At 50.9% G+C, this 25,714-nt stretch overlaps 1 protein-coding gene across 8 annotated transcripts in view; it reads right to left on the bottom strand.

Annotated features, from left to right (window-relative positions):
* MYLK (myosin light chain kinase) overlaps positions 1-25,714 on the bottom strand; it is a 179,610-nt gene that overhangs the window by 57,627 nt on the left and 96,269 nt on the right. For 6 of the 8 annotated variants that reach the window (XM_063075060.1, XM_063075031.1, XM_063075041.1 and 3 more), the window contains 5 exons: positions 24,119-24,190; positions 22,984-23,668; positions 21,747-22,059; positions 14,676-14,792; positions 5,467-5,553 (listed from right to left, as the gene is read on the bottom strand). In XM_063075060.1, the coding sequence (XP_062931130.1) occupies positions 5,467-5,553; positions 14,676-14,792; positions 21,747-22,059; positions 22,984-23,668; positions 24,119-24,190 (1,274 nt within the window). Of the gene's footprint in view, positions 1-5,466; positions 5,554-14,675; positions 14,793-21,746; positions 22,312-22,983; positions 23,669-24,118; positions 24,191-25,714 lie in introns of all 8 variants that reach the window. The other 2 variants (XM_063075096.1, XM_063075086.1) reach the window with 2 other exon arrangements.

Raw genomic sequence — 25,714 nt, 5'->3', positions numbered from 1 at the left:
AGAAAGTCAGGATGATTGTGAAAGAGGCAGCCCAGCAGGGCCAGGCCAGCAGTGCCCTCACACAGGCAGCATGCTGGTCTCCCTCACGTGGACTCCCAAGAACTCTGACAGTCATTCAGATCCCCTCTTGCTGGAACACCCTACCCCTGTCCTTACACTCAAGGCCTCCTTCCCTTCAGTATGTTTTTGCTGCTGTGTAACCTAAAGTGTGCTTTGTAGCTTCAGGCCCATTCACACATCAGATGATACTGAGGAGAGTCAGCCGGCCTCACCTGAACTATGTCACTCAAAAGCTTTCAACCCAACGGCTTGAAGGCAGAGTTGGAAAAGGCCTGGGGTCAGCTGGAGAAACTACCCATTTGACAAGGGGGCTTTGACCAAGGCCATGTATTTAATTAGTGGGAGAACCAAGACTGTGGTCTTCTGCTTTGTAGCCCAGTGGCTTTCTTGCTCTGCCTTGGGTCTGAGCATTGCCCCCTAGAAACGACAGCATCTAGAGGTCCATAGGGTGCTCCTGCCTCCCCATGCCCCACTCAGCTCAGACGGAGGAGTCCTGGGTGTTTCTTCCCTGGGCCTGTGTACTTCTCTCCTGTTCTGTCTCCAAAGGTGGGACAAGACCCACTCTGGGCTGGAGGAGTAGATGATGTGTTCCAGGAGTGTTGGTGTTAAGTTCTCATCAAGAGGAGACAAAGATAGCCATAAAGGACGTTATTGGGATAATTTAAAAAATTGAATGTAAACTGTAGATTGATTAGATAACAGTGTTGGTTTGTGCCAAATTTCCTGATTTCAATACCTGCATTGTGGTTATGTTCTTAGGAGACACACAAACACAAGGGCAAGATGTCTCCAATTTGGTCTAAAATGGTATCTATCTATCTACCTACCTATCCATCTGAATATACATAGGGATATATACATAGAAAAGAATGATAAAACAAATGTAAACAAAATGTAAACAATTGGTGAATCGAAGTAAAGAGTATACAAGAGTTCCTTGTACTACTTTTGCAACTTTTTTTGTAAATTTGAAATTACATCAAAATAGTTATCACAAAAAATTCCCATCGGCAGACATGCAGCAAATACCCTCACGGGTCTCCAGGCCCAGAGAAGCATGCCAGCTGCTGCTCTCCTTCTCCCCCAGTACCAGTGGCCATCTCACCTCTGCCAGTCCTATCGGCCAGTCCCTGCTGCCTCCTGCTGCCCCCATGGGCCAGGGGAAGCAATGCCCAACCCTGCATGGACAGCACAGAACACAGCCCTGAGACAATAGCAATTCACAGGGTTGGCCTCACAGTCCTACACTTTTCTACATTTGACACCCTGGGCAGGACAATTCAGTTCTCTAAGGCTCAGCTGTGCTCATCTATAACATGGGGACAACTACTGGTGGCATGGTTGAGTGAGACTTGGCTGCAGTGACATAGATTGAGCCCCTAAGACAATGCCTGCCACATAGGTACTCAACAAGCTCTGGTTTCGCTTGACCAGCGCTGATCCTGAGTCAGTCTGGCATCTGTGCAGCTTCGTCCCAAGCCCCTGTGCACCTCTTCTCCCCTCTCACATCATCACTCTCCTCCAACCACACCACATGAACTGCACTCCTCTCCTCCTTCATAATCTCGCCCAGAGTTCCCTACCTCCCTCGTATTTGTGAGCTGGCATGTAGCAGGGGCACCTATACTTTTGTCAATTTTCTCCCATCCCATCCCTGGGGTCAGGGCAGATGGACCTGGCTTTTCCTCATGCTCCTCAGGGCTGGGCAGCAGCAGGGCTCCCAGGGGCTCCCAGGCCACAGAGTGAATGAGCGCTGTCCCCTCTCGCACCTCATGGCTTGCTCACAGGACTTGGAGTGGGGGTGCGCAAAGAAGGATCTGGCCACAACCTGCCTGAGCAGAAAATCACTTGGCCATCCTTCAGGAAAGACACATTTCCTCCTTAGATTAGATACTTCTCAACAAAATGAACACACGTACACAGCCAGACCACTCGTGGAATCAGGGATGTCTGGGACTGAGGACGGCAATGCTAGGAGAAAAAGGCAAGTTGCAGAGGTGTACAGACTGCATGATTCCATGTATTTGTATATTTGCATATATACATCTGTAAATGTACAGAAAAAAGTAACTGCAAGTGTATTTGAGTTGTGAGTGAAATTGGGTGTAGATGAAAGAGGACTTTCATATTGTACTTGAGGGCTAGCTGGTTAGGTCAGCTGGTTAGAGCACAGCTCTGTAATACAAAGGTCAAGGGTTCAGTTCCTCAAACCAGCCAGCTACCAAAAAAAACATATTATACTTGATATGTTTCTACACTGTTTAGAATGTTTAAATACAAATGCATGCATACATAATTAATGTAATTAACAAGCAATAAAAATTATCCCCAAAAGGGAGAAAAGAACTGGGGGTGCAGACCTAAAAGACATCTCCTTCATTTTCCATCTCTGGGCAGCCACCATCTCAGGAGGCTCTGGGGAGGCCCTATGGTGCCCCTCAGGCACCCAGAGCGCAAGTTTCTGAAGGACAAGAACACAGGTGTGTAAGCAAGTGGAGGGGCAAGGGGGACCCCCCTGCTAATGGTTTCAGTGCCCAGGAGTAACAGGTGTGGGGTATGGGGTGATGGGGGCTGGGTGCATGGGCCAGCAAAGGGATGCAAAGTGCCATTACCATACATAGAAACACACTCTCATTCTTTGGGGGATGAGATGTCTGTAACTCCAACATGGAGGCTCTCTTCAGAGTGAAATTCCCCTTCAGCAGACATGAAGTCTGTGTGTGTGTGTGTGTGTGTGTGTTTCCTATGGAGAGGAAGCACCTTCTGCTAGCCCTGCTGCTCCCCTACTTGACACTGGCTGAGCCCCATTCTCTGCTCCCTTTTAGAGGTAAGAACTGTGGCTTCCAGCATCCATACATCAGGGCACCTTGCTTGCTTCCCTGAGGTGCCCCAGACACTCTGAGGATGCTGGCAAGAGGGACCCTGAGGCGTTCCATACTTAACAGAGGCAGTAGGGGAGACCCCTTCTGCTTTGCAAGACCAACAGTGCAGGGGCACCAGGCCTCCCTGTGGAACAGCTGGTTTCCAGCATGACCACACACTGGGATGACCTGGGAGCTTATACAAACCCTGAAGCCAGGTTCCCACCCCTCAGACTCTGATTTAATTAGTTTGGGTACATCCTGGGCAGCAGGGTTTTAAAAGCTCCCAGTTGAATCTAATATGCAGCTAGGGCTGAGAGCTGCTGCTCCTGAGTTTGAGGATGACAACCTGACTGGGCTTTTCCACAGCCTCCTGTTCTCCAGGGCAAGGAGCCCAGCTCTGTGTCTGCTTATTGTCTCAAGCTTGTTTTTGTCCTCCACAGCAGTCCTCTGACCCTGCCTCACCTCCCTCAGGATCTCACTGGAATGGACGTACCAGGGCTGAGGCCAGAAGGCTGCTGAGCTCCAGCCCAGAAACCATGACCTGCTGCTGCTGTTGCCCCAGGCAGTGACCAACGACGTCATACCCCAATGTCACTGCTGCTCTTCTATGACCCCACACCTCTTCTGCTCCTGTCTTCCCATAACTAACATAGCATGGGCCCATGTAATACTTTTGGAAAATAAAATTATTAACCCATTCTCACTATGTTTTTTTTTAGAATTGTTTATGCACTTCCAACAACTTATTAAATGCCCACTCTTGATAATCTGAGGCTCCCCAGTTTGGTTAAATATCCATGAGAAATTATAATTCCAACGTGGCTGCCCTGATATATCGAAGGTGGGTATTCATCCCCCTGACAGCCTGGCTGGTATATGTTCAAGGAACCCAAGCTCATCATTAGGAAGGTAAATATGTTGCTTTAAAAAAAGAAGAAAAGGGGTGGGCCAGTTAGCTCAGTTGGTTAGAGCCTGGTGGTGATAACACTAAGGTTTAGGGTTCAATCCCTGCACTGGCCAGCTGCCAAAATAAATAGATAAATAAATAAATAAATAAAAAGAAAAGAAAAAAATAAGGAAAAGAATAAAACTAAGTCACAAAACACTGGCTTGTTATGGAAAAAGAGATGTAGTCTTTGAATTAACTGGGCTCAATTACTTTACTAGTACAGGTAATTAAAAGCTTGTCTTTTGTTTTAAAACAGAGCGTATTGGGAATGTCTAAGCAACTCTGCACCCACTGTTAAAATAGTAGGTTTCAAAGGACAACTCTGATAACAAAATTAGACCAATAATCAGCAGGGGAAGCCAGGGCTGCATTATGACTTTTCGAGACTCTAGGAAGTTCTGCCCCTTCCTCCATTTAAAAAAAAAAAAAAAAAAAAAAAAATATATATATATATATATATATATATATATATAAAACATATATAATATGTATTAAATTATATTTTAATTATGCAGATTATATTTTATAACTGCATTGGAATAAAGATGAATATATTAATATGAATTAAAACACTGTCTTTGACCTAAAAGTTCATTTTTTTCCTTCTAATTTTAAAAGGAACTACAAGATTTTTTTGTAGGCCTGTAAAAGCACTGTGGACCCTAGACACTGTGCCTAATGGATAAGGGGGTCCTGGGGGAAGCCAAGATCCAAAAGAGGAAGGTAGTTGTCTAGGGTCATGGAGAAGCCCCTCACTGCTTGGCTATTTATACCACGCAGCAATTTGCTTCTAAGAGACACTAGTAGGACCTCCCACAAGCAAGGCACACACATGTCATTCTGAAAGGTAACTGCTGGGACTGGCCAGTCTAGGCCCTCAGGGAATGCACAATGGAGGGGAGAGGAGGAGATGCAGACGCATCGCCAGGATGTTGGGAAGAAGAAAGTCAATGGAGTGGGGTGGTGCTCTTGCTGTGGGAGATTATGGGATGGAAGAGTTACTCTGAACTGCAGTGGGGAAGAGCTCAGGGATGAGGTGGCTTTTCAGTGGGAGTTTGCTGGAAACATGTCCCATGGGGAGAGGTGCCAGAACAAAGGCAGGAAGGAAGGAACTCAGGGATGTCTAGTGCACAGTGGGGAGCTCAGTTTGGTTTAGGTATAAAATAGGAGTAAAGAGAGTTGCCCCCTACAGAGCTGGGGAAGAGGGGCAGAGTCCAGGTCACAGGTGGGGTTGTGTGTGTGCAAATGCAAGGTAGACGTGTCCAGGACACTAATGTGTGAGAGGTTGTGGGATTTCGTAGGCTCTGGGGACCAGTGGATATTTCAACGAGAAGTGATACAATCACAGATACAATTTAGAAAAGTCCCCCTAGCAGGACACTCACCTGGGGAGTGATTAGGAGAAGCAGCCACAGGGGTCTTGGTGAGAAGTAAGAAGGGTGCGAGTGAGGTTGAGGGAGACTGGGGAGGAGGACAAACAAGTCATGTCAGACTAGCAGAAGCTCGGGCAAGAGTGAGTGACCAGGAGGCCTGGGCTCTGACACCTGGGGTTGCCCGCCCTGCCCGTGCTGGGCAGCACTGAGAGATACTCACTCTCTGTTCCCAGCACAGGAGGAAGCGAGGTCTTGGGCCTCCGGGATTTCATCTCCTGGGCCTTGGCATTTTCACTGGCTGGAGCATCTGGAGCAAAACAGGTAACACAAACATCAGTCAGCAGCTGCCAAGGAAATGAGCAGAGGAAGCACCTCAGTCAAAATCCCACCACAATCAAAATTATCCTCCCCTTGTCCCCCGTGTTCCGCTCTGAGGGCCCTGCGGACCCAATCCCTGAGCAGAACCGCGCCTGCTGTGGCTGGGCACCTTCCACCACGAGAGCACCAAACAAGGAGAGTCTGCTCCACTGGGCCTGATAAATCAGGTGGAGAGAGCACAGCCATCCTGGCAGGACAGATGGACGGGTTCCCCTGGAGCTGGTTAACGTCCTTCCACAGCAGCACACGCTGCCACAAATCACACAGCACCAGGGCTCACCTTTCCCCATCTTTTTCCTTCATTGGGCCTTGACTCACTCAGGCTAAATGTTCTGGATTTTCAAAAGGCTGCTCTGTGTACGGAGAGGTCTCTCATACAGAGGAAGGAGGGACAGGGTCCCTGCCCTCAGGCTCATGGACCGGAGGGGCTGGCAGATTCTGATTTCTTGGGCTTCCTTCTACAGACAGCCACTGATGGACCAGACACAGATGTCTCACCGCCTCTGAGGCTGAGTCCCCATCTTGGGGGCTTCTGCTACCTCTCCCCAAGGCAGGCCCAGTGAAACCCTGCAGCAGCCACCTACCAGACAGAACTGAAAATGCCGGCAGGTGAGCGCACAGCTCCTCAGGCCTCACTCCACGTTCCCTCTTCCATGTGCACACAGAATGCACATATGATGCCATAGGAAACCCTCTGTTGTCGGGGCAACAGGGAAACGTCACTGTGAGCTGGGTGGAAAAGGCCCTCACAGGACCCTGGGAGAATGGACATTAAGAAGTTGTGGGGGTGGGCCGAGCCCGTGGCGCACTTGGGAGAGTGCGGAGCTGGGAGCGCGGCGACGCTAAAAAAAAAAAAGTTGTGGGGAAACCATCCAGGAACTCGGATAAGAAGGAGCTGGCTGCATGGCTATCACTGTGCTCCAGCATTTTCACCAGTCTTCCTTTCCCCCAACAAGGAACACTCTTTGTGTTGGAAGAAGCCTCCCCTCTGAGCCCCCTTCCTGTTCATCCTTTTCCTGTTCCTGAAGAGAGCCAGCTCAGAGGGAGGAAGGAGAGGGTGGGACTTTCCATCTGTGGCTTCAGCCACATTCCTGTAGCTTGGCTGGGGAGCAAGGGCCATCTCACCATCCCTACAGTGGGGGCAGAGTGGACAGTCCTGGCTGATCTTGCCTAGACTGGGCTCCTGGGGCTTTGAGGGGTGGGCACAAGAGCACAGACAGAGGGGCTGGAGACATAGAGGCATATGGATACTCTGAGCTCCCATCTGGATGTATTTCTCCTTCTAGATGGCACTTGGGTCCCTTGCCTGCTCCAGAATGTGGATCTGCCCATACGAGTCCCTCCACACATCATCGTTGCTCAGGCCTAAACACCATCGTTGCTTCCCGCCCAACCTATGCCCATCCATTCTCCAAGAGCTGGGCAATCCAGGGACAAAGCCCGGTGCAGGCTCACCAGCAGCTCTGAGGTAGACAGGCCCCCGGGGCTTGGGGGCAATCCCCAGCAAAGAGAGCCAGAAGCCACACATGCACAGCTGCAGGAATGATTAAGTGTGAGTCTTAAGTGGGACTTCCTAGCAGTATATGACAGGGGATGAGGTGAGTGAACAAAGCTGGAAGAAATTCTTTTAAGCAGCACTTGAAACCCAGCCCCCTACCCCACCTCTACTTCCCACTGTGTGTTACCCTCTCCCGCTACCTTCGTAAGAGCAAAGCAGTCCCAGATGGTGAGTTGGGGTCCCGGCCATCCAGAGCTGATACTGCCAAGCTCCTCAGGGGGCTGCCTACACCCCAGAGCACCAGTTCCATGTGGACACAGATGGAGGAGCGGAACATCCCATAGGGAGGGGATGATTTCATTCTCTTACACTGGGTGTCTTCCGCAGGGTTCATGGTCATTCTCAGCCACAGAAAAGCCCTTTGTATGTTTTATTTGTCACCCTCTGCGGCTCTCAGCCTTGGCCACATATTAGAAGCACTTGTACTGAGGTATTTCACCTACCCCAATCCTGGTTTAACTGGGTGATGGGGACACAGGGAGGGGTTAGGGACTATTCCAAGAGACAGGAAAATCCAGCAGTGCTCCCTCTTGACACATAGGGATCAGGGTGCCATAAACCAGGGACACAGTGTTATTCTAAGCTTTCCTTATCCTGGGCCCTCTCTTCTCCCCTTAGTTCAAGACCAGCACTCCTGATGTCACGGACAATAATATAAAGAAAGGTGCACCAATAATTTTTTCTTTGTTTGCCCCTTCTTAAGGAAAAGGACAAGAGGACAGCGCATGTACACAGATCTGTGTTTCTTGCTTCAGAACTCTCTTTGTCCTGATGAGTCCCAGAGCACACAGGAGACAGAAAAACAACGATCAGGTTTTTTTGGTTTTTTTCACTGGTGGGTAAACCAAGGCACAAGCAAGAAAAAGATGAGAGGCCCAGTTTTCCTGGTTTGCTGGAAGAAGAGTAGCAGGTAGAGATTCCTTCTCTCCTCCTGGGGTTGTACTGGGCTTTGCTTCTAAGCATCACCACAGTAGAGACCGAGAGAGGAGAGTTCTAGCTTTGGCTTTGTCGTAGCAATCTTGGGAACTTGGGCAAGTGATTTAAACTGCCCTGTGCCACTTCTGTACAGAGGGAATGACTTATTTTCTCTACCTCACAGTGTTCTGAGGCCCAAAGGAGAGAATGCATGCAATAGTGCTCTGGAGATCAGAGAATGATCATTTACCTATGAATTCATTCCTCCTGTTACCCACATTCCTTTGCCTCCTGAATCTGCTTTAAAATTCTCCATCCTCAGAAAGCCCACTGAGCAGCCCCTACCCCCACTGCGTCCATGCTGGCTCTGGGGTGCTGGGTTCTCACTGGACGCTTGAGTACACTGCCTTGTGATGTGCTTGAGCTTTGTTTTTAGAAGTTCCCCTGCACCTTATCTTTCCATCTGGCCATGAGGAAAGGGGCTCAACTTTCCTTTTCAAACTAGGCACACCCCAGACTCGGTGCCTCACAGGGTGGTGCTCCTCCCCAAGTCCCCCAAAGTGACAGCACCATGGGGGCTGCATGCACACCATGGGGCTGGCCAGGGATGCGGAGCCGCCAGACCTCTGTGAGAACTGCAGCAAGGAGTAGGCTGGAAGGGCCAAGCGCTTAATCAAAACCAGCTTTGTGCTTGCACAGCTGCCCAGGGGATAAAAATAATAGTAATAAAAGTTTAAGAGCAGCTTGTCTTTTCTGTCTATTTTAATCATTTTGTGATGAAATTGAACTCCATTTCTAGATCTGGGCCCCAGGGCTGGAGTCCTCTGCTGGCCTGGTTATGCCCCCAGCGAAGTGTGGGGGAGGGGATGGAGGTGTGGGGCCTTGGGGGCCTCTACATAGAGAGGAGACTTGTCCTTATATGGACACCACCTCACCCCTTCCACTCCAGGGCTAGCTCTGGACTCAGGCCTCCAGGGCAGCAGTTTTTTCTTTTGCTTCCCGCAAGAGGTTGGTTCCCTGAGCTCTGATCCTAGGGAGGGGAAAGCTTCCAGGAGGCAGCAGGGCAGAGGGGTTGGGCTCAGCTCCCTGGGACAGCCCACTCCCCCTTGCTTGCCTCTGTCCAAGAGCAAACAGCAGGCTGGCATGAGAAGGAGAGAGAGAGTTCTAGTCAGGAAGCTTGAGCTCTTTTTTGGCTCTGCTGTTTAGTGACTCTGAGTCCTGGGGCAAGTTCCTGAGCCTTTCTGAGCCTGACCTTCCTCACTAGGGAACAGCAGCACCTCAGCAGAGAGTGGAGAGGAGTGAATGGGTCATAAAGTAGCAGCTGACATTTATGGAGTACTTATTCTGCACACCCGCTGTGCTAAGTACTTTCCATGACTACGTCAGATGGAACCATACCATCCGCCAGTATTTGTTTTTGACTTGCAAAACAGCACTTTAACTCATCCCATGACCCATTAGCTGCCTGTGACGATTTAAACAACAAATATGAAAGTGAGAGCAGACTTAGGAATATGGCAGGACCAAGGCCAACAACAGAAGGAAGGGTCCAAATCAGCTCAACGACAGCCAGGAGTGCCCGATGGCCCTGCAACGGTCAGGAGGCATGCTGGTCAGGGTGACCTTGAGCAGGGACTCAGTCTCTGGATGCCTCAGAGGCAGCAGCTGCTGTTACTATCACTTCCCTAAAACCTGCCTGTCAAGGTCACCAATGATCTCTACAATGCCAAAGCGGCATTCGACACATTGATCTTGATCATTCCTTTCTTCTTGAAATTCTCACCATTTGGCTTCTGGAACACCCCCATCTCCTGCATTTCTTCCCATCTCGCTGTGGCCATTCCTTCTAAGTCTCCTTTGCAGACCCCTGTCCTGCCCCCACCTCCCAGTGTTAGATTCTGCCTCCCTCCTTCTCTCCATCCACATTCACCTGTAGGGACCACATTCAACCCCAGGGCATTAAACGGCCTCCACACATGGGTGGCTCTCCCTGTCCTTCCTACCTCCAACACTGACCTTCCCCCTCAACTCCAGATTTAATGCCTGCCTATGTGACACGCCCACTTGGGATGCCTAACAGGCAGATGAACATCACAAGCACAGAACTCGTGATTGTCCCCCAGCCCCCACATTCTGATTCCAGTAGGCCGGTACCACTGTTGATCTTCGCTCCCCCACAAAAACTAAGAGTCACCTTTGACTTCCCTTTCTTTCCCTCCATATCCAAATCATCAGCAAACTCTATCACCCTGCGTCAAAACAGATGATGTGTCTGATCATTTCCTCTCTCTTCCACCGAGTCTAAGCTGCCATCACCCCCTGCCTGGGCTATCATGGCAGCCTCCCATCTGGCCTCCCTGCTCTTCCTCTTACTCATCCTGGGTCTGGACACCACAGACACTGAGCGATCCTTTACAAATGTCCAGTGTTGTCCCATCACACTTAGAACAAAATCCGGTTTCCTGTCACAGCCCACACGGCCTTAAGAATCTGGTCCCTGTCCTCCTCAACCTCATTTCCTCCCACTGCCGCAGATCACAGCTCCCACCAGCCTGGCCTCTTCCCTCTTTCTGGAATGCCTCAAGCATAGTCACGGCTCAGGGCTGTGCTCTTGCTGTGACCCTGTCCCTCACTTCCTTCATGTCTGTTCAAATGTCACTTCCTCAGAGAGGCCCCAGCAACCACCCTCTCTGAAAACAGCATTCCCTCCCCCGTTACCCTGCTTTGCTTTCTTCATAGCACGTGGTGTCACCTGAGATTATGAGAGGTCTGTTCATCTGTATCACTGCCTATCCCCCACTAGAATTAAAGTCCTGAGAGCAGGAACTTTTCCTGTTTTGTTTACTGTTTCTAACCTCAGCCCCTAGAGCAGTGCCTGGCACAGAGTGAGACTCAGATACTTGTTGAATGAGTGAATGGTGACACAGGTATCCACTGGAAGGCCCCCTCCTACCACAAACATGCATGACCGTGCATGGGCATAGAGCCCTAGTCTCACTGGGAACTAAGGCTGGTGCCTCGGCTGGGGTGACTGGGGAGGGGAGGACTGGGCTGGGGAGGGCTGGATGAACCAGTGAGGGGCAAAGGTGTCTTCTGACTCCTATCTTGGGATTTTAGCCTAGCAAGGGCTTTGTTTACTCGCCTCTCATCTGGGTCTGAGTGAGAGGAAGTGGGTTACTCAGTCCCATGTGCAGAAGGAATTCCCAGCAGCAAGGGCTGTTACCAAGGGAGATCTGGATCTCCTGGAGAGTGGGCCCTGCTGTGGTAATGTACTGCACAGCAAGGCTGGGCCAGGTCGCAGAAAGGTGCAGGCTTCAGAACCAGACATACCTGCGGTCTGCCAGGGTAATTCATGTTGCAATCTACCTTGCAGGGTGGGCCTCCGATATTGGATCTGCTGTGTACTGTCTGTGTGACCCAGAAAGACTGTTGATTCTCACTGGGCCTCAGTTTGCTCATTGAGAAAGATACCCTGCCCAACTGCTACATAAACTAAAAAGGCAAAATGGGTCATGGCATGGGTCTCTGGCCATGGCAGGCATTGAGGGTCAGCTTTTTCTCCTCTGGACAAGTTTTCTGGCAAGTCCTTACCCTCTCTAGGCTTCAGTGCTCTTCTGTGGCAAAAGTTGACACTTGCCTTCTGCTGAGTTTGGAAGGAAGGGTGGTATAACCATAATCTGAGGAGTTGTAAAACACCCTGTTTCTTAAGGAGAAGAGCCAAACAGCATGATTAAAATAGCCAGATGTGCTGTATTATAAAGGTTACCTCCCTTATCTTTACCATATGATGGAAAGTATTTTGGCTAATATGGAACAGCTGATGAGAGCTCTTTGCCTCATTTTTATGAGGTCTTGAAATATATCATTATGTTGGCCACAGATGTATGGTTTTAATGGTGTCTGGCACAGGCTGAGTGAGATAGTGTGTGACGTTCAGGGGGCAGGGCCAGCCATGTGAGTGGCAGGGGGAAGACAGACTGAAGGCCACATCAGCTGCAGTCCCCACACCTGTGGAAAGAGACCTCACTGCCCCTTGGGAGGGATGCAGGACTGGGCCTATCCGGGCAGTTGCAGATGGAGATTGGACAAACCCACCAAATGTCTGGGTTTGAACACTCAGTCATGGTTGGGGGCAAGCAGTTCTTCAACGTAGTTTGATTCATGACTCCTTTTGAGAATGTGATTAAAAACTATGGACCTGTCTCTACACAAAGATGCTCTAACCCACATACACACAAAATTTTACCTATAATTTCAAAGGATACACAAACCCATTGGGATCTCTAAGTATTATACCTCGGGGAGCGGAGAGAGTTGAGAAGGGGTGACAGAATGAGGACAGGAAACCTACTCAGCTGGCAGAGCACCAGCCAAAAGGAGGTAAAAAGGTGCCAAAAGGAAAAGTGGCAGGGGAGCAGTTGAGGAGACTGCAGTCCTTCACCAGCAGGTGGTTCTCAATGGAAAAATAAAGCTAACTGGGGCAAGAAGACCACCCAGCATACAGGACATATCATATATCTCCAAGTACAGCAACGGGGGAAAGAATGGGGGTAAAGGGGCCTTCCCTTTTTCTCTCTGAAAACAAAACAAAGTCCAACTAACTGAGAGTCAGCACTGCTATCTCAGCTGGTCTTCCTCCTATCACTTTTCTAGATTTACTTCTAAGACCCATCTCCTAATTTGTGGCCAGAGGCCAAACCCTGCCTTTGAAGGACTAAAGATAAATAATGATGGTCACCAAGATTAGTGGGAGAGCAAGAGAATCTTCCAGCAGACCTCTAGGCAAACAAAGCCCTTTGAGTTGCAGAACAATTCCCCAAATCCTTAAAAACAAACAAATAAATAAATAAATAAAATAAAAATTCCCAAGTGCATTCTTTAGGGGAAAAGGAAATTTCATCTTGAAAACAAATCTGGAAAAGGTGCTGATATTTTACAGATAAGGAGAATGAATTACTCTCCTGCCTTCAGCTAGCCATGTAAACAGCACTTAAGAGGCTGGGGTTCCAAAGCAGATAACCTCATCAGCAGGCTGGCTTCCTTACAGCTCAGCTGGAATCAGCCTGAGGTCCTAGTGAGCAGTGGAGCTATTAGGAACAGACTTACAGGATCAAGTTCTCGGTAACACTTTTCTTTTAACTGCAGCACCTGTATAGAAAGAAGTGGGGCTCTGACCTGGGTGGGTGACAGCTCAGGTGGGGACAGACAAACACAGGAGCAACCAGCAGCAGCAGCCCTGGGCCAGAGCCTCAGGCATGTGCCACCAGTCCCCTTGTGAGCTGACCATAAACGCTGACCCATCAAATCTGCTTCATTAGATGCTGATGCCCTGAGGCAGATACATTTACAGCACTTCGTGGAGATGTGCACAATATCATCTTAATTTTTGGCTATTAACAATTTAATTTGCGTTGCCTCTGTGTCTTTTCTAATACGACTTCTTTTTAAGACTTTCCCCCACTCTCCCATTCATTGTGTACCTTAGATCTCAGCTTTGCGATCAGGAAATGGGATTATAAAATTAAGAATGAGGACAAAGATTCTTCGTCTTGTGGACTGGAGGTGAAACAGGCTAGGGTTTTAGAACTCAAGTGATCACACTCAGGAGTCAGAACAACAGCAAAGCTGGTCTTTGAAATGCCTTATTTGGATACTTGTTTTTGATGTGTCACTGAAGGTTAGTAACCAGGCATTTCAAGGGCAAGAAACTGCTTTCCCAAAATTACCTTTTTAGACATTTCCAAGCAAGTACTGAAACACAAAGAAAGGGCAGTGGATGGAGATCCTGAGCAGGAGTCCTGCCTGGCTGGGCCCCACAGGGCATGGGAGCCTCATGCAGAACGCTTTCCCCTCTGAATGGGCTGTTTTCTCATCCGTAAAGTGAGGTGTCACAAGGCCTATTCTGCTTCTGAGTCTCCAGTTCTACACTCTTCGTGGAGGGGAGGAAAGAGTCAGGAATAGCTTTCTGCATTTCTTTAGGACAGATCTCATCTGCTCCTGCTCAGGCCGGGCTTTGCCCCTTCCTCATGCCCTCACAGGGAAGCCTGTTCCCCCACATCTCCTTCCTCCCTCTGTCTGTTAATCATTACTGCTCGCTTTTGGCAGAGGTGGCCTGTCCTCTCTACCCAAAGCCCCAGCCCCGACTCACCTCCTGAAGAGGTCTCCCCATGGACCCTCTTCCGCTCCCTCCTCCTCACGGTCTTAGACTATGTCACTGGTCTGCCCAGCTGCACAGACCCTTGTTTACTGCAGCTTGTAAGATCTTTGTAGTCATTTTCCTGTGGGTGTGTCTTTTCTCCTGCCTGGTGCTTCCCTGCCCAGAAGGATCTGGGTCGAGGGTCAGGACTGGCAAGGGCCCAGAGGTGAGCAGCCCCTCCTCTGCCAGGGGGTGGAGGTGCAGGCCATGGGTAGAGCTGCCACTCTCCTCCAGTCTGGTTTTTGCAAATGATAGCTTGACACCCACCAAATGAACACCTTGGGCAGGGATGGCAGCTATGGGGCAGTTCCCTTCAGGTACAGGAGGAGCTGAGAAGTGGACCCCTGCGTATGTGTTATGGCGACGAGTGGGTACAACCTACCGTCCACGGTGACTTGGCAGGAGCACTCAGCCTGGCCAGCGCTGTTCCTGGCTACACACTTGTATAAACCTCTGTCCTCAGGCAGTGCCTTCTCGATGGAGATGGAGCAGAGTGAGCCTGGGGAGGAAGAGGAGGAACTGTTGAGTGGACCAGGTATGGTCCCAATACTTGCCTTGGCAGCTGGAGCATGGCTGGTGAGTGTTATTCACACTGGCAGCCTCTGGGAGCCCAAAAGCCAGAGGCCTCGTGGGAATCAGCCCCCTCTCCTCACCAAAGCCAGGACACTCTGTGCTGATAACCCTTGTCCAAAACGAGTGATCTCTAAAGATGCTCCCTTGGTATCCCTTCCTCCACTCCAGAGAGTCCACTTCTGGGGACCTGATGGAAAACTACGGAAGAAGGGAGAGAAATAGTCTCTGCCTATGGAAAGCATCCAATACAACAGCAGGAGCAGATGGACACGGCTTGCACACTGCACATCGCCAAGAGATAAGGAGTCAGGCACAGGTTTACATACCTGTGGCAGGAACAGTAGCAGGGGAGGGGTTCTGCCCAGCTCACAGCAGTGATTCTGGTAATGCATCTTAGAAAAGGGAATTTTGAACAAAGAGGTAGGTGGGGGAGGGCAGGAAACTTTGTCCAGGAGGGCACAGGTCTGCGGAAGGTGTGCTGGAAGGAAAAGGTGAATATAGCCCAGGGCCCCAGAGCTTACTTTTCAGGACTGGTGTCTGAGCTAAAGAACCATAGCCTATGAGGGGCACTGGGCTTGGGAGAGGCACTTTGGGGCTGTCCCCTTCAGTGCCAGGTCTTCTGGTCACCTCAGAGAGGGGTGGGGATGGCCTTCCTTCCCCACGGACCCTCACCTGGGTCCACGCTTGCCCCAGCGCACCTCTTCTCGCCTGGTTGGGAGAAAGAGGAGTCAGGCTGGGCACACACAGGAATCTGGAGTCTGGTCCTACCCCATCCCTGTCCTCTCACCCAAGAGCCGGCTACTTGTCCTTTGGGGGAACCCCTTGGGATGTGGGGAGAGGCCAGCTGAGGACTGGACCTGCCAGGCCAAGGAGAAAGGCAGCTGTCCTCCAGTTCCTGCCATTAGACACATAAGCCAACCACATGGCGTCCTGCCCAAAGCTGCCCTTATTGTCAGGGCAGCAGCCTCGCACAAGGAGGAGGACAAAACCATGTGTATCCCTGTGCCTGAGCATACACACACATACACACACAATGCCATCAGCACTGGGAGGGCAGAGCCGTGTGCATCCCAGTGGATGTAGGGGACAGCATGACCCAAAAGGGCCTTCTGACAGATACAAGGATATTCAGAAAGAGGAAGGGTACCATCAGCTCTGCAGAGACCCTCACTAAGGCTGGAAGAGAAGGTAAAGGAGTAATATTTCCCTTTACTTCTTGGTGCCTGGGTCATGTTTTCAACAGAGAAACCTTATTGCTACAAACACCTGTGGCAGGCTGGCTGATCTGCACCTATTCCCACCTCTTACACCCTTACACAGACCCCACCCCTCAGGAAAGGACCCACTCCCTTCTCCCACAGGGGAGGGCAATGGGCCACAGTGTCGGGCCACAGTGTCTTCTCGCGGTGGTTAGGAGGCAGAATCTGCAGAAACTGCAACAGAAAGGATTAAGTCAGATTTTAAAGAAGTCTGTCATGAGAGTGGGAACCATGAAGCACAGGAATAGGGGAATGAGAACTATCTTCTAGGGAGAGACATTCCCATTCATCTGGGCAGGCAGGACGAGGCAGAGATGGCTGCTGGCCCCAACTCAAGGCTTAGAGGACACTGACCCCAGCTTGCAGTTTTCCCTCAGTCTGGGTGGGGCAGAGGCTCTGGGAGCAGATATCCCACCACCCCCAATGAACATCCTGCTCAAATCCTTGATATTCTTTCAGTTTCAGTCCCCCAGCTGCCTTTGGCCTTAAACCAAAATGACACAAGCTGCCAAGACAGTAGTGAGACTAGCAAGGGAACAGGGGAACACCCCCCCCCACCTCCCCAAGGCAGGGCATCAGAGCAGGCAGAGCTGGACCCCTGGCCACACAGCAGACTGCAGAGGGCCTAGGCTTGGAGGATCGGCTACCCCAGATGAAGAATCTGGTATTTCCTGTGGGACAGCTCATTCCTGACCTCCAGAAGAAAAACCATTTCCCAGCGTTTTTTTTAAAGAAGTCTCAGCCTGGTGGGGAATTTTGCAAAAGAGATGAGGGGGATGGGAGAGGCCAGAACCAGGAATCCACTGAGTGGCTCTGCTAGAGTCTGCCTGAGACAGCCTCTCGTGGCCATGGAGTAAGGGCTCCATGTCTAAAGCTCCTGGCTCACTCCTTTTTTGACTGGGGCAGGGGGTTGGGTGCGGGGAGATGAAGGTTGGGAGTGGTCTGAAGCCCTGGAGGCTGGGCAGTGCCTCCCTGATCTGGCCTATCTGGCAAGTCGAGGCCACCAGACTCATCCCCAGATCACTTCCTCAGATACAGTGGCCTCCTTGTCACCTAGGACCCCCAGTCCTAGGAGGACCTCTTCTGCGCTTCCAAGTCACCCTGGGCTCACCTTTATCAAAACATGTCTCACAAGGCCATTGCTGAAATATATGCTTGCTTCCCACACTAGCTCCCTGAGGGCCATGACCACGTCTATCCTAAATGTTTTTCCTGAGCCTGGAATGTAGTTGCAGTAAAAAAAAAAATCAGCCATTCTCAGAAAGGCAAAGGCACATTTCTGTAGCTGGTGATCTGGTAGGATCTATGCAAGAAAAAGATCATGAATACTGAAATCTAACCTATTGTTGAAAAAGATGACAGTCTCCAGAAGGAAAAAAAAATTCTTAATTCAGAGTTCTTCAAATGGCTCATGCATTCAATGAAAGGGGATAGAATAATGCCTTGAGCATAGTAGATGCTGCATAAACCCACTTTTTGTAGGATGAACTTTCACAGGTTTTGAAAAACCCTTTGCAAGATTCCACCCTGAAGGCAATTAAAAATGAATCATCGGTTGACAACATCCACAAAAATGAATCATCATTATTAGGTTGGTAGGAATGTTCTGCCAGGGGAGAAACCTGGCCTGGAGATGGGAAGCAAAGTGTAAAGATCAAGCGCTTCTCGCAAGCACCACAGTACTTCTGCTCTCCTTGGCTCACAGGGCCATCCGCCTCCCACCCCTCAGCAGAGGCGGTCCAGAAAGAGCTGGGGACAGCTTGGGAGGTACAGGTGCCCATCCCTGGAGGGCGGGCCCAGCTGGTGGCACTCTGAACCCCATCAGCCCTGCAGACCTGGGGTGCAGAAAGGACACCTCCACATGTCTGTGTCCCTCCACAAATTAACTAACCATCGACTCCAACAGATGACTGTCATACCTCTTCTGTTCTCCTCAGTGCTAAGTGGGGTGGACGTAATCCTGTCTTGGGGTTCTGTAGGCTATGGAGCCTATCCAAGCTACAGACACCTGAGAAGCCCCCCCAAAACCTAAACCAGAGTGTCCTCTAGCAGTCAGTGCACGCAGAAATACAGGTCGATGGGGAGGGAAGAGAGGACAAGAATCTCATGGCCAAAAATGGTGACAACGGTCTGGGAAGGCATCCTGGGGAAGTGAATGTCGACTGCAGAAGAGACGACAGAATGGAGATCAGCACGGCGGGGCAAGAAGGGTTCCAAGTCAGAGAGGCGGGGTGCTGGGCTGAGTATGAGGAACAGGGAGACCAGTGCAGCCAATCCTTTCATCTTCCCCTCCAAACCCCCTCAAACTCCCAGCTTCTTCATTCCCACTGACACCATCGCTGCAACCCCAGACACCTGTGCTCAGTGGTCTTCCACTCCTTGCTCTTCTTTACCTACCCCTGCCCCAACCTGCCCATGAAGCCAGGCTACAGGTTCTCTTCTGTCCTTGTTTCTTGGGCTGGTTATTTCCTCTCTGTGGCCATGGCTACTGTGCTGGTCCAGGCCTTACCACCTTTCTCCTTGATCTCTTCAATAGGCTTCGTCCTAGTCTTTTGGGCATGGAGTCCATCAAAACCCCTAAAGCCCAGCTTTGTGTACAGTGCTCTTTACTCCAATATCTTGCATGGCTCCCTATGGCCTTTAGACTCTAGTTCCTTGGCATGGTATAGCATGACATTGGGGCCACGAAGAGGCTGTGAGCTGGCCTGTCCTTCCTGCTGCAGACCCCTGCCTGGAGAGCCCATCTCCTGCTGCTTCCCTGCTGATCCAAGTCCTGGCCTGCTTCTGGGCTCAGATCAAGGCCCAGCACTTTCACTTCAGCCTTTCTCTCTAGCCCCTCTCCTCCTACTGACACACTCCTCAGCACGTGGCTGCAACAGGTTTACTACTGTGAGTCAGTGTCCTCTCTTTCTAGATCTATTGAGAGAAGATCCATTCCATCTCTCAGAATCCTTACTCCCTGCAGTGAGACTTGCTGAAGTGGCAACTTAGCACTTAAGGCCTTAGAATACCTTTCTCCTTAACAAAACACCAGGCTCTTGAAGATGCTGTGAGTGAAGGGATAAAGGTGGGGCTGCTATTTTGAGACAAGGCACTCTCCCCTACTGTGGCTAGACAGGCCTGTTTCAAGGTCGGCTTCCTCCACTGCAGGGAAAACACCAGAAACCTGGCACACCCATGGGGCCCCATCAGTCTTTCAACATTTTGACAACTGTTAGCAATATTGAGGAGTAAATAGCCATCAGTATTTACAGTTGATAGACAAATTCTCAACTGCTACCATTATTCTGACAAACTAATAAGAATTAACTAAGAGGTCATATAGCATATTGGTCTAGGCACGGGGAACTCAACCGCCTGAGTTCAAATCCCAGCTCTGTTACTTATGAGCTGTGCAACCTTGGACAGGTACTTAATTTCTGTGTTATGTGGACATTACAGTAGCTGTTGTGAGCATTAAATGAATGAAAAATGTAAGATGCCTAGGACAGTGACTGGCACATAATGTACAACAGATGCAAGCTATTCTTACTTTTAAATGAAATTCTAAATATTTAGAATATTTTTTAAAGTTCAATCTAGGGCTGTCTCTGTAATCACCTCCCCTCCCTCCTAGTCTCTCTCTATCTTCTTGTGCTAGCCATCTTTTAATCATTTCTTCTTGCTGCTACCTTGGACCTAAACTGATCCTTTGGGGGGGGCGATGCTGGAGTAGTTGGGGTCTCTATGCCCATTAACACTCAGTGATCAGCAGGTAAGACACCCTCCAGGCCCTCTGGGCATGAGAAGACAATGGTTAAAAGCTCAGGATGTTTCCAAGATCAGGGCTGGGTCTGCCTTACACTGCTTAGTTGAGTGGACTGTGTTTATAAGCAGCCCTTGGTGGCTCTGGGTTTAAATCCCATGGAGATCCCAGAGCAGCTGCACGGCTTTGGGCACTGCCCCCAGCTGTCTGAACCTCATTTTCCCTGAGGTTGGTGCAGCAGTGGACCTCACATTGGGCAGGCCTGTGTGACTGGACATGTCCCAAGGATGGTGGCTGCCCACCCTCCTTCCTGCTTGAGAGAACTCCACAGGGTAACCTGTGAAATGTTCCCCATCAAGGTTTCTGATCAGTTTTACCAAGCACTTTCTAACTGGGAGGGTCCTACAGGGGTGACAGGGAGGCTGTGGCATCAAGTCCCTTGGACATCTCACCCCATCCTGGTAATCCCCCATGCCCACTTATGTGTGGACCTCAGGGAGGCTGGACTAGTAGAGACAGGGAATGGATGCTATGATTTCTGGAGCATGCTGCCAATCTGGGGACATCCATATGAAAAAGTTACCATGTCAACAGATATAACATGTTTTTCTCTCTGCTGGCCAATTTCCCCTTCACTCCTTCAGTGTTTAGATTCAACATGCTCAGCTGTTCCAGATTTGCTGTCTGGGACGCAGAGTGAAGAAAGAAACATCACCGTGAGCTGAGAGGGTCTCTGCTATCTCCAGACACTTCATTCCAGTTTTTAAGAGGAAGCCAGGCAGCAGAGGGATGAGAGGTGAGGGAGGGAGTGGGGAGGGGTGCAGCTAGATGAGGGCATGGAGAGCAGCACTCAGGGGAGGAGTAGTTCTGACATCTCAGCTGACCTGGATTTGACAGGACCTGTTCACTCCAGCCTCTGCTGTGGCTGCCCCCTGCCCCTCAAGGGGAAAAGCCACCTCCCCAGGGAGCTTTTATGTACCCTGCCCTGGCCAGAGCCACTAGCATCAGCCCCCAGCTCAGGCAGGATACTACTGCAGTACTGGCAACCCATCCCTCTGCCAGAGTGGGGTGCGGAATGTCTGCCGGCCTTGGAGCTCTCACCCAGGCTTGGTATTTACAAAAACACTTCAAACCTAACTGAGGGTACAGGGAAAATACTCCTCTCACCCCCCTCTCTTCTCCAGGTATAAATTGGCTCATTGGAGAGCTCCAGGCCCCAAAAGGCCACAGATGGCAGAATTTGCCCCCCCTCTTCTCCCTACCACCCAAGAATGTAAAATATCAGCAAACAAAAGTCTCATCCAAATTAGGAAGCGAGCAGCTCTGTTTACCGTGAGTGTGTGCCGTAGGGGCAGTTTTGTCTTCCCCCACAGGTCCCTTCAAACTCACAATGCAATCAAGACTTAAATTGTTGATGACCCCAACTCACAGTCTCATGCCATCTGGTCACTGCACACCCCTCCCCACACTGAAAATGCTGCTGCTTAAGCAGCTCTTCACTTAGAGCCCGCTGCCGGCTCCAGTCTCCATGCCTCCCATTTCCAGGCCCCCTCCATGCTGGAGTTGTTAGGCATCGGCTCAGGCCCAGGTCTACTCTGGGGAGCCAGGGTTGAGGTGCCATGAGAGGACTCTGCCAGATGGATGCCGAGACATCGGCATGTACCGCAAGGACCAGAATACCAGCTCTCACCCCCAGCAATGGGGCAGGTACCCAAGGCCCCTGAGTGGCAGGGGGACCTCCCCTAGGAGTGAGGGGGGTACAGGGGCCGGGCATTCCAACCCTAGCTACAGGCTGCATTCAGTGATCAACAAGAGCAAGGTTCTATGAGCTGACAATGGTACAGGGTCCCCTTCGTCCCTGACCCCCCTCGCTTACCTTCTTGGGAGAGGATGATGAACTTGGTAGTCTTGAGTGTCTTTCCATTCAGTGTCCAGGTGATGGTGGCCAGGGGGTCAGAGGACACCTGGCACTGGAGTAGCAGCTTCTCACCCTCTGCCACATGGACATCTTGTAGCTTCTCCTTGAAAACTGGGGCTGTCCCTTGGTTCTCTGGTCTTTTTTCATTATCTGCGGTTCCTGCATGCTCTTTCTTGCAGTTCACATCATTCTTAACCTCCTTCTTGAGTTCTTCTCTCCCGGCTGGTTTCAGGGTCTCGGCAGGCTTGGTGTTGCCCACAGGTTTCAGGGTCTCGGCAGGCTTGATGTTGCCCACGGGTTTCAGGGTCTCATCAGGCTTGGTGTTGCCCACAGGTTTCAGGGTCTCAGCAGGCTTGGCATTGCCCACGGGTTTCAGGGTCTCGGCAGGCTTGGCATTGCCCATGGGTTTCAGGGTCTCGACAGGCTTGGTGTTGCCCACAGGTTTCAGGGTCTCGGCAGGCTTGGCGTTGCCCACGGGTTTCAGGGTCTCGGCAGGCTTGGCGTTGCCCACGGGTTTCAGGGTCTCGGCAGGCTTGGCGTTGCCCACGGGTTTCAGGGTCTCGGCAGGCTTGGCGTTGCCCACGGGTTTCAGGGTCTCGGCAGGCTTGGCATTGCCCATGGGTTTCAGGGTCTCGACAGGCTTGGCGTTGCCCACGGGTTTCAGGGACTCTAAAGGCTTGGTGTTGCCCACGGGTTTCAGGGTCTCAGCAGGCTTGATGTTGCCCACAGGTTTCAGGGTCTCAGCAGGCTTGGCATTGCCCACAGGTTTCAGGGTCTCGGCAGGTTTGGCATTTCCCACAGGTTTCAGGGACTCTAAAGGCTTGGAGTTGCCCATGGATTTCAGGAACTCTGAAGGCTTGGCGTTGCCCACGGGTTTCAGGAAGTCTGAAGGCTTGGTGCTGCCCACAGGTTTCAGGGTCTCAGCAGGCTTGGCATTGCCCACAGGCTTCAGGGATTCTGAAGGCTTGGAGTTGCCCATGGATTTCAGGAACTCTGAAGGCTTGGCGTTGCCCACGGGTTTCAGGAAGTCTGAAGGCTTGGTGCTGCCCACAGGTTTCAGGGTCTCAGCAGGCTTGACATTGCCCATGGGCTTCAGGGATTCTGAAGGCTTGGCGTTGCCCACGGGTTTCAGGGTCTCAGCAGGCTTGACATTGCTCACAGTCTTCAGGGATTCTGAAGGCTTGGTGCTGCCCACAGGTTTCAGGGTCTCAGCAGGCTTGACATTGCCCATGGGCTTCAGGGATTCTGAAGGCTTGGCGTTGCCCAAAGGTTTCAACGACTCTGAGGGCAGAGCATTACCCACAGGCTTGGGACTTTCTGCTGCCTTGGCATTCAAAGCCTCGGCATTACTGCTACCATTCTCTGCTGGTAATTTCTTCTTGCTGCCCAGCACTGAACGAAAATCCGGGTTGGCTGGTTTTGGAGATGGCACCTTCTCAGGCACTGGGGTCTTGGGAGTCCCTTTCTTGGCCAGGACAGAGCGGAAGTCGACCTGCTGGGGAGTATGCACCTTCCTCTCTTCCTCGGACACTGTCTTTGGCTTCACTTGCCGCTGCAGGTTGGCGCGGAAATCCATCTGCTCTGCTGGGATCTCCTTCAGGTCTTCTTCTGACAAGGTCTTGGTACTCACTTTCTTGCCCAGGAGGTCACGGAAATCCAGCTGCTCTACCTCCTGCTGGCGGATGGCCTCCTCTGTGTGCTGCCTCGTCTCCACACGTCTCTTCAGCACCCCCCGCACGTCCTCGCTGTCTTCCTCCTTGGGCCAACTCTGCCCTCTTGCTGGCCAGCCGGGCCTCAGGGTCCCATAGTGGTCACCACCACCACCATCAGCACCAGCTCCTTCACCACAGAGGCCCTCACAGCTGGCAGGCTCCCTCACCCTGCAACCAGTGAAGGGAAAAAGGAAAGTAGCAGGAGGAAAAGGGGCTGGGTAAGAAAGAAACGTCAGGGGAAAGTAAATCCCCCGAGGACGAGGACGGGAGGGCAGGGAGGAGGGGTAAAGGGAGGTGGGGGCCAGCCAGGCTGTGTTTATAGAAGGGAACTTTGGGGAGAGGCGTTCCCGCTTGCTTAGCTGGTTTATTACATTGGTAATGACTTCAGTAGCCTTATAAGGGTGTGTGAAAAAAAAAAACAAAAAAAAACAGAAAACACTTCACCCCCTCCCTTCCTTGCTCTCCCTCCCTCACTCCCCTTCCAGTCTCTCACTTTTGGCTCCTGCAGCCTCAGCTGGAGGATACAAATAAGCTGGGGCTGCTGAGCTGGGCTGCAGGGCTGAGGGAGGGGGAGGGTTGTAGCATGGGCCTGGCTGGGCAGCCCCTGGGGGCACTCACCGCAGGGTGGGGCTGGCAGGGCTGTTCTGTAGCATCAGTGACACCTGGCAACTGCATTCGCCAACCCGGTTCCTGAAGAATTCAAGGATCATTGAGGATCAAGAGGCTCTCTGGGCAAATAGCCTGTTCAGCACAGGGGCTATGAGGAGTACTGGGCAAGCAGGGACTTGGCCACAGACTGGCTGGCCACCAGGGAAGAGGTTCTCTGGCTCAGCTGCAAGAGCCATCCCAGACTTAGGGTTAGGGCAGGGATCTCTCACCCTATGGTCACCTTTTATTTTCCCAGCTCTTGTTTAATAAGAAGCGGGGGGGAAAAAAAAGAATCTCTGACCAACAGCTAAGAGAGGCAACTAGAAGTAGGAATACCTTTCTGTAAATACATTATATAATATAATCAATCACTCAATCAGTCAATAAAGGAAAAGGAATAAAGACTAGCTTTGCTGGGGACTGTGATGGAGCTGCTAGGTCTAGACAGACAGGTTCTGGTCAGCCTGCCCAGTGACCTTAAGCTTGACTTCATGCTCTCCTAACACAGAGGTGGTTACTTCCCCAACTGCTACTTCTCTTCTGCTCATGGAATGAAAAATCCCCAACCTCCACTCACCACTAATGTTCTTAGAACTTTTTGTGTTAAAAACCTAACAGGTGTCTCCCTACATGGGAGACCCTTTCTTTTCTTCCTTCAAGTGGGGAGGGCTCTGGATTCTTCAGGTCCATAAACCCATTAGTCTCCCGTGACACGGCGGCTGAGGCCCCTTTGCTCAGGGGAGGAGGCTGCGCCATGCGTGGGTGCCACAGTGCCTGCATTTACGGCAGGCCATCCTTGCTGCCCTGCAAGGCTGCCACCTGCTGGCGTTTCTAGCTCAGACCAGCCAAGGAGGTTCTGCTCAGATTGGAGCAGAAGGGGCAGGTCTGAGAGCCACAGGATACCCTTCATGATCATAACGACTGCATTTTATATAGTGCCTCCAGCTTTCACGACTTTCACACCTGTTGTCTTTCTTGCTCCCATAGTCAGGTGTAGGATACTACTATGCTCATTTCAAAGTTAAGGAAAGGAGGCTCAGGGTTTACGTGAAGCAGTGCTGGGACTCTCAGGGTCTCTGAGCTTCAACACAGTCCTCTAGATGTGACTGTCTCACTAGCACCACAGGGGGCAACACATGACAGATGTGCTATGCTCTGTGACAGGTTTCATACGTGATCCATCTCTCTTAATCTATGACAGCTCTGTTAGTTGGAGTCAGCACTGTTTTCGTAGGTAAGAAAAATGAGGCCTATAAAGGTTAAGTAATTTGTCTAAACTCTCAGAGCTAACTATTGGAGAAAGGGGATGGGACCTGGCTCTGTCTACCTGAATCCAAGAACTTTGACCTTCGTACCCACCCTACAGTGCCCCCAGTACAATCTGTTCTGGTGTGTGTGTGTGTGTGTGTGTGCACGCACACATGTGCGTCTATATGCATATGTATATGTCAACTACATGCATGAATCCACATGTATATGGGTCCACCCGGCAGGCACCTGCACCTGGAGGTTCAAGTTTGGAAATAAGTGGGCACACTAAGTCGTACGCATATGGACAGACATCTG

The sequence above is a fragment of the Cynocephalus volans genome, chromosome 1 (assembly GCF_027409185.1).
Source record: "Cynocephalus volans isolate mCynVol1 chromosome 1, mCynVol1.pri, whole genome shotgun sequence".
Lineage (NCBI taxonomy): Eukaryota > Metazoa > Chordata > Mammalia > Dermoptera > Cynocephalidae > Cynocephalus > Cynocephalus volans.
The sequence above is the reverse complement of the archived record's forward strand: the minus strand, read 5'-3'. Positions and strand labels throughout refer to the sequence as shown.